At 42.3% G+C, this 12,090-nt stretch overlaps 1 protein-coding gene across 6 annotated transcripts in view; it reads left to right on the top strand.

Moving 5' to 3' along the window:
• Positions 1 to 12,090, top strand: part of TBL1X (transducin beta like 1 X-linked) — a 206,258-nt gene that overhangs the window by 160,351 nt on the left and 33,817 nt on the right. For all 6 annotated transcript variants that reach the window (XM_072849512.1, XM_072849510.1, XM_072849511.1 and 3 more), the window contains 2 exons: positions 8,059 to 8,204; positions 10,944 to 11,193. In XM_072849512.1, coding sequence (XP_072705613.1) covers positions 8,059 to 8,204; positions 10,944 to 11,193 — 396 coding nt within the window. The remainder of the gene's footprint in view (positions 1 to 8,058; positions 8,205 to 10,943; positions 11,194 to 12,090) is intronic.

Below are 12,090 nucleotides of genomic sequence, written 5' to 3'. Positions count from 1 at the left end.
TAACCAGGCATACTATAATTTTTGGCAACAGACACAAGCTACAGCTAGGGATCTTTTCTTTATATTTCCCAGGGACTGTGAAAGAGCCTGTAATACAGGACACATTTCCCAGGGTTCTGGAAATAATTTTAATCGTTCAGCAATCCTAATCTTGAAACAAATGTACAAGCCCTATTGTTCAGCTGATTTTTCTAAAAATATACTTCAACTGCAGTTCTTATTTTAAATTGCTAATGTGTGTCCTTGTTAAGCCCTTTATGTAATTGTGAAGGTAAGTCTTCAAAAATAAGCAGACACTGCCAAAACCAGAGAGGCACTCTAGGATGTATTACAGAGAAAGAAAAAGCTCAGCTAGGAGAAGAATCTCAGGCTGCTGTGAATAATAAACAAAACACGGTGTAGGATTTTTGCCCACCTTTTTTTTTAACTATTTGTAGAATCTTATCAGTGGTTGAGGCACCAGACTCTTTATTAACTGCAACCGAACGTCTTTCGGAGAGACCGGTGTCCGTTTTGTGAAACCTCTGCATATATACACTAGGACTTTATGGCGATACTTTATGGGTACATAATTACATTTAGACAGAAATGTAAGGAGAAGCAAGGATGGGGATCCATGTTACGTTTTCAATTCTCACTCAGTGCATCACATAGGAGGGGAAATACTAGACTCTAAAATGGCAGCTGCAGTCAAGTACAGTGAACATCATTGTATTCTCTTGGGCAATGGGCAAGAAATTATGTCATTTTCTTCAGGAGCTAGATTAGCATGTGTTAGGCCCAGGATCAAGAAAATACAGTTGTTCTAAGTTAAACTGTTTGCTTCTGGCTTTGCAGCAGAAATTGCATTCAAATATGCCCTTAGTGATACGTGTCCCTTGCTTCTCTACACTGGTAAGTCTAGACCTACAGAGGTCTTGATTTAGTGTTAACTGTGCTGTTTGTACTTCATTAGTATTTGGAATAATTTATTTTGCTAATGGTCCTAGTTCACTCTTCTTTAGTGGAAATTTTTTAAACTGCAGTGGTGGGGCTTTAATTTATTTCAGATCACCACATTGCACCACTCTTCCCTTCTTGCCTTCCTGCTTAGATGGCACTCCCAAGGCCCAGACATCAAACTTGGGAAGATGTTTTTCCACTGGTTGCATCTGGTTTCTTTGGCAAGCAGCTGTGCGGGCAGCTTCGGAGTTACTTGGGTTTGGTAACACGGTAAAGCTGCTGACAGGACTGTGTGGGGACATCTTCCTCCTGCGTGTGATTTTCTTTTGACTCATTATGCTGTAGAATGTTTCTACTTGATGTGTCTAAATCTCCCAGTATTTTTGCCCGTATACCCATTTATGGTCATAAAGATGACTTTCCTTTACCTCCTCACAACCATCTTTTTTTCCCTGCAGCCAGTACAGCTGCAGTCAACTCTACGTGCCTTCCATTCTTGCATTAATTTTACATCAAAGTCTCGGCAGTAGTGCCAGGTACAATACTACCTTAAGAAAACAGACACTCATGCAGCCAGAAAACTTGAGGTTGCCAGTGGATCCCATTATAGCAGTTGCAGGTTGGTTCTGCCGAGCCAGAATTTTTAATCATTTCTAAAACCTTGCTCATTTTGGTATCCTGAACCTGCCAGATATTTTCAAAGAGAATAAAATGTTACTTTAGAGATGAGGAATGGAAGAGCTAGTATTGGGAATTTCCAAAAAGAAAGACAACACAATGTCAGAGAAATCAATGAAATAAGAAGTGTTGATTATTTCCACCTGGAGATGGTTAAATTGTTACAGAAAAAGAAGGGGTTGTCAGATAGTTTATGCCTCCTCATTTTTTTCTCTCTCTTTCTACTGAGGTAATAACGTCACTAATTTAGTGATTTCTGGAAATTGAACCTAAGATCCCTGGATTTGAAAACCTCAATCTCGACTGCCTGAGTTAAAGAAATAGGAAAATTTATTAAAGGAAATGGCACAGAACTCCATATGAAATCTCACTATTTTCCAGGACAGAGGGCCACACCGGGCATTAGTTATACAAAGATTTGTAGGAGTGGGTTGTTACTTGTACTCAGTGTTGGGGTAGAGGCTGTTGGTCATAAAGATGCCTGAGATGTGTGTGAAAGGCAATTTGAATTTCATAGTTATTTATTCTCTGTTTCATTCTACGGTAACAAATTTTCAGTGAAGAAGCTTATAGTACGAATAATTAAACTGAGTAATTTGCAAATAACTTAGACACATCTGTTTTTTTAAAAATTATTTGAACACTATACTAGTTAGATTTACCAGAGAAAACTAAGTCCAGTTAGTTCACAAACAGAAAACTTGCAGTATTCAATGGATCGCTTAACTATTGCTAATCAAGGCATCTCCGAGGTAACTCCAGAGTAAGCGGTGAAGACTGGAACACTTCAGAAGTCATTGCTTCCACAGACCCTCTTTGTCATTCCCCTCACCTGTACAAACGCAGCAGTAGGTGCTGTAGCTGTTACAATTTAAGATTGCAATTTAAACAAGACTGCTTTTTATGGTGCTAAAGGGACTGGGAAATGAAAGGAGCACTTAGTGAACGTCAGTTAGCTGGATCTGTGATTGCCAGATGAGCTAGCGCAGGGAATACTCGACAGCACCCCAGCTGTCTGCCTAAAAGGAAGAATCCTTCACTCCTGGGAGAGGGGAGACACATCTCTGGAGAAGACAAGGCATTCCCTGGGCTGCGTGGCTGCCCAGTGCCCTTTCCTATGCCTGCATTTGACAGGCATTTCTGCTGTGAGCCAGGCATATTACAAACAATTAAAAATACATAGCCTGCAGATCAAATGAGCACACAAAGAGCAGCATTATGTTAATATCTTTATCAATGATCTGGACAAGGGAATCGGGTGGGCCCTCACTAAGTTGCAGACGACACCAGGTTGTGCGGGAGTGTTGATCTGCTGGAGGGTAGGAAGGCTCTGCAGAGGGACCTGGACAGGCTGGACCGATGGGCTGAGGCCACTTGTATGAGATTCAACAAGGCCAAGTGTTGGGTCCTGCACTTGGGTCACAACAACCCCATGCAACGCTACAGGCTTGGGGAAGAGTGGCTGGAAAGCTGCCCGGCGGAAAAGGACCTGGGGGTGTTGGTCAGCAGCCAGCTGAACATGAACCAACAATGTGCTCAGGTGGCCAAGAAGGCCAACAGCATCCTGGCTTGTATCAGGAATAGCGTGGCCAGCAGGACTAGGGAAGTGATCGTGCCCCTGTACTGGGCACTGGTGAGGCCACACCTCAAATGCTGTGTTCAGTTTTGGGCCCCTCACTACAAGAGAGACATGGAGGTGCTGGAGCGTGTCCAGAGAAGGGCAACGAAGCTGGTGAAGGGTCTGGAGCACAAGTCTTCTGAGGAGCGGCTGAGGGAACGGGGGTTGTTTAGCCTGGAGAAGCGGAGGCTGAGGGGAGACCTGATCGCTCTCTACAACTACCTGAAAGGAGGTTGTAGTGAGGTGGGGGTCGATCTCTTCTCCCAGCTAACAAGTGATAGGATGAGAGGAAATGACCTCATTTCCCAGGCCAGGGGAGGTTTAGATTGGATATTAGGAAAAATTTCTTCACTGAAAGGGTTATCAAGTACTGGAGCAGGCTGCCCAGGGAAGTGGTTGAGTCCCCATCCCTGGAGGTATTGAAAAGATGCGTAGATGTGGTGCTTAGGGACATGGTTTAGTGGTGGACTTGGCAGTGCTAGGCTAATGGTTGGACTTGATCTTGAAGGTCTTCCAACCTAAACGATTCTGTGATTCTATGATTAAATAAAACCTAGTCATATTATGATCGATGACAAATCTTGCTTTAAGGGGAGGCCATTTTTAACTGAAAAAGGAGCAGCAATGGGAAGAAAATCTCGATCATCTCCATTTTTGCAGTTACAGTGAAATCTATCAGTGAAATTTTGCAAAACACAGCCTTATGTATGCATTTTTTGGCACTGCCTAGGGCAAGAATTCCCAAATAGCTGTGTATGTACCACTGACAGTATATAGACACCTCAGTGTCAGAAAAGATACAGCACGGAACCAGGACCTGTTGTCACTGTCAGTAAAAAAAAGTGTGGGAATCTCTCGATGAGGAATTTTACTCAGTTTTCAAGTCAAAAACACTTGCATACCAATTTTTGGGTTGGGGGGCATTTAAGTTATTTTTTCTGTATTCATTATATCCGCTATGCTTTTTTGCTCTGTAAAATCGTCTAAGACCAACTATGCCACAGTTGATGGGTCACCTCCCTTTAAGGTGATCGTAACAACTTCTGCACTGTTCATTTGGATTTTTTTTTTCATGTGTGATAATGTATTTACCGATTGTACATAGTTTGACAGTTTATGTTTTCCCATCTTTTTTGAGGTAGAAAAAACCTGGAAGCCATTCGCTCAAGTCTGCTGAAAGGTGCCGTTTGGGGCACTGGTCACGTCACCGGCACAAGTGAATGTCCGGTTCACTGGTACAAAACCGGTTCAGTGTGTCGCCATGCTCTCTCCCCTTCTGCCCTTTGTGTTCATGTCTTTAACCTTAAAAGCTCATAGTCTCATTGCATGTATCCTTGAAGGGTTTAGTGCATTAAGGTTCATTTATTGGTGCTATTTGAATAGAAGTTGTTTTATGGAGCGATTATTACAGTCACTGAAATGACAGAATTTGTGAGAAATAACGCATATGGACACAGATTTGCAACTTCCATTTGTTTCACTGCTACTACAGCATTTTGAGTTTGGGTCTATTGTGATTTCACGTTCATTGCTACTGCATCCTTTCTTCAGATCCCCACTTGCAGAGCACCTTCTGTCTCTGCTCTCGCTCCCCAACTGCCTTGACAGCCTGCAGAGAGTCACTGGAGGGGGGCGGTGCTCATCTCTTGGCTTTGCGTTCCCCAGTGTGGTTTCATGAACTTCAGAAGGAGGGCCAAGTTAACATTTGTAACACAAGCTGACATTTAAAAAAACTTGCCTTTGTTTAATAGAAATCACCTTTTTGTAAGACTGAACTATAGAGCTGCAACATTGCTCTGTAATTCAGTGTACTCACATGCAGAGCCCCAAAGAGAACTGATGACATCTGGTAACTATAAAAGCAAAGCTCAAGTGATTTTTCAGCGTTATCAGAAGCCTGACGTTGGTACAGCTTCATTCAGGATTTTGTTAGCCGTGTGTGTTACTTTTAAACCAGTCTACTTTCATATGAGCCTTATGTAAATGCTACGGTAGTACAAGAAATCACGAGGTAATTAGCTATGGGTTGGTGGTCTGGTTGAGTTGTTTCTGTTGTGTTTGTTTTTCTTTTAATTACAATTGTATGGGGAGATTTTTCCAAGAGGGGTGAGGAACACAATGTCCAGCAGCTCCCACTTAAGCAGTTTCACTCTGTTGATTTTCAGTATTTGGATCTTATCAGATAAGATTTTAGGAAAGTTTGTTACAACTGCTGGAGATGTGGGTGAGATTGCTTTTCAGTGACAAAGTAGTCAGGAGTTTTGTGTTTTGTCGTCTAACAGGTGCTTTGGTAATAGTTTCTTAGCATCCAGAGAAACAGTAAAATAACAAGATTCCTTGCAGTAACACAGCTGGGGTTTGTGCTAGAAGTTCCTTCTCATGTGCAGCCAGGTGAGACGTGTTGCTCTCTGGGGATGTGGCAACTCAGCACTGAACAAGAAGTTAGCTGTGTGCCACGGTCATCTGTCTGGTGGCAAAGATGGGGCTTGATGTACACCAGCAGCCAACTAAAAAGTCTGCAGAATACCAAATGCAATAATGAGAGGTACAAATTCATAGTTAAAATTAAGCCTGCTGTAGATCCACAGTAGTGATTTTCCTCTCTTTTACATTTTCCGTTGATGTTTGTTGGTTGCCATTTTTATGTCATCCAGCTTTTGATTGAACCAGAGACCATGTTACAATTTTCTGAGCTGCCAACTCACAAACTAGCTGCTGGCTTTTTTAGCAGTCAACTTCAGTGCTTCTGGACAACAGCTTAATTATCTCATTCTTCTCCATTCTTGAGTAGATTTGCTGATTTATCCATCATGCATTTTAAAGTCCATTCCTTTTCAAGATGGTATTGTTGTTGTTGTTGATTAATTTAAATACACATAAATATAAATTAAGTGGGATCTGGTTCTCTAATTCTGGTTAGTTGCATGACATGTATTTATATATACATAGTGTATATACAGTATTCAGTGATCAAGCCCTCGATCTCTCAGACATGGGCTGTGTATGCTCAGTGCTTGATTTCTTCCTCATTTTGATGCCCAGTAACGTGCTTAGATGTCATACAAAACCAATAACAAGGTAAAAGCACTGCCTTGCAGATCTTACAGTCTATTTTGGATGCAGCAGGAGGTCCATCAGCTCATAAACTAGACCAGGACATAAAGAGCAATACAGGATAAGAATTGGACCAAGGATTAGAGAAATGATACTGCAGTTTTTCAGGTGTTTTTTGCTGTGCTTTATTTTTATGCCCTGTAATCCTACGTAATTCTGCTCATAGGTGGACCTGCCACTGCCTAAAAAATATCCAAAGCATCCCAAGCATCTCCCAAAACTGGGGGAGTGCCATGAAGGGAAGATAGGTTCAGGAAAGGAGAGGATAGAGGCTGTTACCAGGAAGAGGAGAAAAACAGTGGCAAAATAAAATGTGTAGGGGGAGAGAACCACAGAGAAATACATACCTCGGTTTCAAATGTGGGAGGCATTCTGTTTCTCAGATTGTTTTTGCTATCTATCTACAATCATAATTGAGCTAGCTGCAAAAAGGATCTTGAAAACAATTTGAGTGAGAGAGAGAAAGCATTACTGTGGAGCGAGCCCAAAATCCCGTCCTCCAGCCCACACACAATTGGACATTGCAGTGATATGGGGGAAATCCCTTAACGGACAAAACTATAAATGAAACTACTGTTGACAAGGGGAAGAGGCACAGCTATATTTAACGGAAGTATTTTCATTTGAGAGCGGCTTTCTTTTTCTTCTTTTTTTTTTTTTTTCTTCTTTCTTGTCTAGTCGGTGGAGACTGCGAGGGCTCTTCCTGTTTGAGACAGTGCATGGGTAGTTTCCCCAAGGCTTTTAATGTTAGATTAATGCTCTGGAGACAGTGTGGTGATAAATGGGTTTCTACAGTTATATCTACATCCTGTTCCCCCTTCCCCCTCCCGCATCTGCCCCTACGTACAGTCTCTCTGCAGCGCTCGCCTTCATACCCAGCAACAGTTTTCAGCAGCTCCAGCCAGTGTTTAAGGCACAGCTCTTTCTTTAAAATGTGTCCAGCAAAATTCTTTAATTTTCAGTGCTGTCACCTTCATTAGCCCTTACTTCTAGGACAAAAATGAAATGGGGAAGAGAAAGAATTCTGCTTAAAGGCCGGGCCGCCACACTGGCTTGTCGTCTGCTGTTTGGCAGTTCCCAATTAATTACTTTTGCTATTACTGTTCACTTTCAGAAAACGGGTTTACGGGAGCAGCCTTTCTGTTGTTTCATGTTTAAATGGCAATGCTCTGCACGTCATATTGTACTCAGCAATAAATGAGCAGAGGATTTGAAATCTCCTCCCTGGTATAAGGGAATGGCTCCCCTGTGTCAGCTGCATCTATGGCTTGCTTTTATATGACTTGCGTGCTGATAGGGATTTAAGTATTTGTCTTCAGAAAACACCCACACTAAAATGCAGCAAAGGAAACGAAGACTTGAGGCACTTTTTTTAGCTGGACTTGCCCTTATGTCAATTCCTGGTTTTTTTACGTGTTTGGTTTTGTTTTCAGTTAGTGCAGTTCTCTGGTTATTTTTCTCTGTGTGCATTTCCATTTCTATACGGCTTCCCCTATATGTGCAGGGGAGGGGGATGGGCAGGGGCGGTGGCAGGGTGGTCAGGATGGCTCTGGTTAACCTCCCTGGCTCCGTGCAGCCGGCCCGCGTCCTTCTGCTTACGCAGCAGCGTCTCTCAGATCTCAGAGCAGAATTATTTTTAGACCGTGAAGGTGTATCTGGCTGGTGCATTTAGATTTCATGTCATGGCTTCCTTTTCCTGCTCTCAGGTTTCTCCCACTCGGCCTTCACCTTCGGTATCGAGAGCCACATCAGCCAGTCCAACATCAACGGAACTCTAGTGCCACCTGCCGCACTCATCTCCATCCTCCAGAAGGGGCTCCAGTATGTGGAGGCTGAGATCAGCATCAACGAAGTAAGTACCCCCGCCACCGCTCGCACCGCTGGCCGTCCCAACAGCCCGGAGATGCAAGCCACCGCTCCATGGCTTCCGCTCATCTGGTTTCATTTTGTTCCTCGTACTTTGCCCCACCCCCAGCAGAGAGCTGAAAAGCTCTGAGGTAGAAATGTATTTCAATTTTTAGCTGTGGCATTGAGGCCTTCTTTGCACTGCTTAAATGTATTTTATGGTGTTTCCTCTACCCCAGTCAACAAATCCAGGGTGCACAGATTCTCGCAGCAAACAAGAAAATGCGTCAGTGTTTACAGTTTGCGTTTTCAAGGTCATAGCAGAATTTGGCCGGAAAAGCCTGCAATGTGGGTTAAAACTTCACTGACACCTGCTAGCAGGCAGCACTGTGTACAAGCTGTGAGAAACGCAATCAGAAATCCATGGAGGTCGCTGGGGAGATTCCCTCTGATTTCAGTCGCTTTGGCTCAGATCATGTAAGACCAGGCATCATCCTCTCATGTACATGGCGAAATGGTTGTGTGTAAATTCTGACCCTGGCTGGGGCACTGGTTGTCTGTGGGAATTGTATGAGCAGCCACAAAGTGTCTCTGTTCTCCTTGAACTGCCAGGGGAAACAAAGAGGGGATATGGGAAAAGCCAGCATTTTTGCCCTGCCAACCATAAAGGCATGATGCTTCAAGAGGGAGTGAAGCATGACAGATAAGCAAGTACTGCACTACAAAATATTTATCACAGATATTCGTAATCAACAGAGATCTGTAATAAATATTAATAGATAAAAAGCTATTGCTTTTTCCTCTGTAGCTAAATGTAGCATGGGAACAGCATGGGTGAGAACAAAGGAATATAAGATAGAGAAAAGGTTGTGTTGTTTGCAATATGTAGTTTGGAAACCTATTTGTTTTTCTCACTAACATTCTGTGTGATTTTATGACTCGATACTGTGTTTAAAAGTTGTGTATGTATCATTTTTTTAATTGGGGCAATGACATTTGACATTCATGCCAAGCTGCACTTTGATGCAGTTATAATAACAAACCAGTGTTAGGAATCTGTCCCAATTTGCTGCTACTTAACATTTTGCCCTATGCCTGAAATTGGAGCTACACAGAAACTTTCAGCCGTGAACAGCACCTATCAGTTCAGGTCATATGACAGCTGTAGGGGTCTGCTCCTGTGCATCCAGCTTCAGAATTGGCCTCAGCTGAGAGAATAATCTAAAAATATGTGTGTTGTCACCGTTAAGATTTATGTTGCTCTCATTGTGGTTTGATTGTGTTCAAATACGTACTGTTAAGTACATTACAGCAAAGCAAAGGCCATTCTTACTACGTCTGAACACCAGTAAGGGCTATGTATATGCTTCTCTCTGTGTTACTTCTCTATGTGTATTACTTAAGAGCAGCTAATAATCAGTGAGTCTGTAAACTAATGTGTTTAAAATTTAAATATTGTTTGTGGTCTGTGAATGACTATGGAAATAGTCCAGTGAGCAGTTTTACAGTTAAAAATGTAAGATGCCAAAATCCTTTGGCAAACACTTTTTTTATTGTGTAGCAAGGATTTGAGCCAGGATTCAAATAAATGTCGGTAGAGACATTTACATTAAAAATGTTGAGGAGAAAGAGAGCTTATATTTTTCTTCTCTGATGACTCTTTCCTCCTTTTTCTTCCCCATGAGGAAACAAATATGTATTATCATAATATTGTAATTGTAAGGGGTAATTCAATGACTAGTCCAACAGAAGCATACTAGTCAGCCAAACAACTATTTCTCTTTATTAGTTATTGTTATCTATTGAAAATTATATTGTTTCCCAGCTACTTCATCTATCCATATCCTAATCTTATCTGCTATTCCTCAAACACAAATCTTTCACTGCTTGGTCTTGATTATTTCAAAGAATTAAAGGGAATTTGCAGAAGATCAGTAAAATGGCACTTTTCGGAGGCTACTAAAACGTTTTTCCTATATTTAAGATAATAGGAAAGTGAAAGTGAAGCAAAGCTGAGTAGATACAGCAGTTGTTGACCTGAATCTGTATTGTGTTAAAAAATAGCCCTTAAAGGTTAACTCAATTGGTTGTTAAACCTGAAGCCTAATTTACAGAAATCAAAATGAAAGCCATAACTATTATGAATAAAACTAGCAGAATAAAGGAAAAATAATGGTAAAGCAGTCCTGTACAATCAGCTACAACTGATGGTGCTGGCCTGATGAATGCCATGTAAGTAACCACTGAATTTGTGCATACATCTTGTTTTGGCTGAGGTTCATTATTCATCAGCTGCTTCCATTCCTATGCCTCTGCAAATGGAGGAAGACAAACAATTCAACCGAAGTCTGTTTGCCTTTGTCATAGCTTTAGCCATGACTCTTTTTTTCCAAATACAAAACAAAGAGAAACTTTCTGTCATCAGTCAGACATTTTTTTTCCACAGCATAATTTTTTTGCATCTGTAAAGAGTTTATATGCCTGAATTTTCTATAAAATTCCAATAAATGACTTATTCACCAAACAGGTTTCTAAGTGGAACATGAGTACATCGTGGAATGTGATGGAACAGATCCATCATGGATCTGAGAAGAGATGGTCCGTAGTAACGTGGCGCTGTTGGTTAAGTCAAAGTGCAGCATCTTCATGCAACCTAGTTTTGGTTCTTTATATCATTACCTCTTTGCCAACCTCAGTGGTGAAGATCCTAAATTTGCAGTTTCACTTCTGCTCGTTTTCCCTGCAGGATGGTACAGTATTTGACGGCAGGCCAATAGAATCACTGTCTCTGATAGACGCGGTGATGCCTGATGTTGTTCAGACCCGGCAGCAAGCATTCAGAGAGAAACTAGCTCAGCAGCAAGCCAGTGCAGCGGCGGCAGCAGCAGCAACGGCAGCAACAGCGGGAGCAACGACGACTGCTGTTTCCCAGCAGAACACACCAAAGAACGGAGAAGCCACTGTGAATGGAGAGGAGAACGGGGCACATGCAATAAGTAAGCCAACCCATGCAGCTGCTTGCCACTACTGGGCAAATTGAGTTTCAATAATATTCTTGTACTTAGTTGGTGTCTGCAAGGCAGTAGAACTCAGGGGAATCATTTCAGGAGGGCGGGGTATTTCTAGAAAGGCTGCTGAGTAAAAATCACGTTTCACATCACACTGCTGTGTTTTACTGGTGTCCTCTCAGAATCCAGAAACTTCAGGTATCTTCAGAATTGCAAGTTGAAAACAGTATCAAGAAGTGGAACTGTATGCTCTCTCCTTGGGGCAGGCTACCCAGACTTCATTAATATTATCAGCTTTATAGGTGCTTTTAGATATTTGATAAAAGTTGGAACAAGCTGTAGCCCCAGTTGGTCATTTTGGCCAGGCTAGGAGGGAGATGGGTTGAGAGGCTGGGACCTACAGGCCATATCTGTGTAAATGAAGCACGGCCAAAGCATAGCCTTGAGCACTAACTATCCTGTGATCATCCATAGCCTTGGCATGGTCCTTGGCAGTCTGGCCTATACCAGCTATCCATTCTTGTACAACATGGCCAAGCACAGGATCATCCATAGCCTTATTGGCATGGTCTTTGGCCCAGTTTGGACTATACCAGCTATCCATTCTTGAACAGCATTGCCAAGCACAGGAGAGGGAGTGACATGTGCCAAGGACCATTCCCAGCAGACAGCTTGGATGCAGCCAACCTGTCTTGAAGGCAGAGAGGAAAGAGTTCCTTGCCTTTTTATTTAATAGTACATGCTTAGTTATACGGTCCACTGCAGATATCTAATTGAAGGTCCTACCTTCCCAAGATTTCCTTAGTCTGTGGAACAGTCAGTTCACAAGAGCTCTGAATTCACCTTTGTTTATTGGCGACGGCAGAAGACTGCACTTGTATCTTA

This window comes from Ciconia boyciana, chromosome 1 (genome assembly GCF_034638445.1).
Source record: "Ciconia boyciana chromosome 1, ASM3463844v1, whole genome shotgun sequence".
NCBI classification, from domain to species: Eukaryota; Metazoa; Chordata; class Aves; order Ciconiiformes; family Ciconiidae; genus Ciconia; species Ciconia boyciana.
This window is presented reverse-complemented; position numbering and strand designations above follow the sequence as displayed.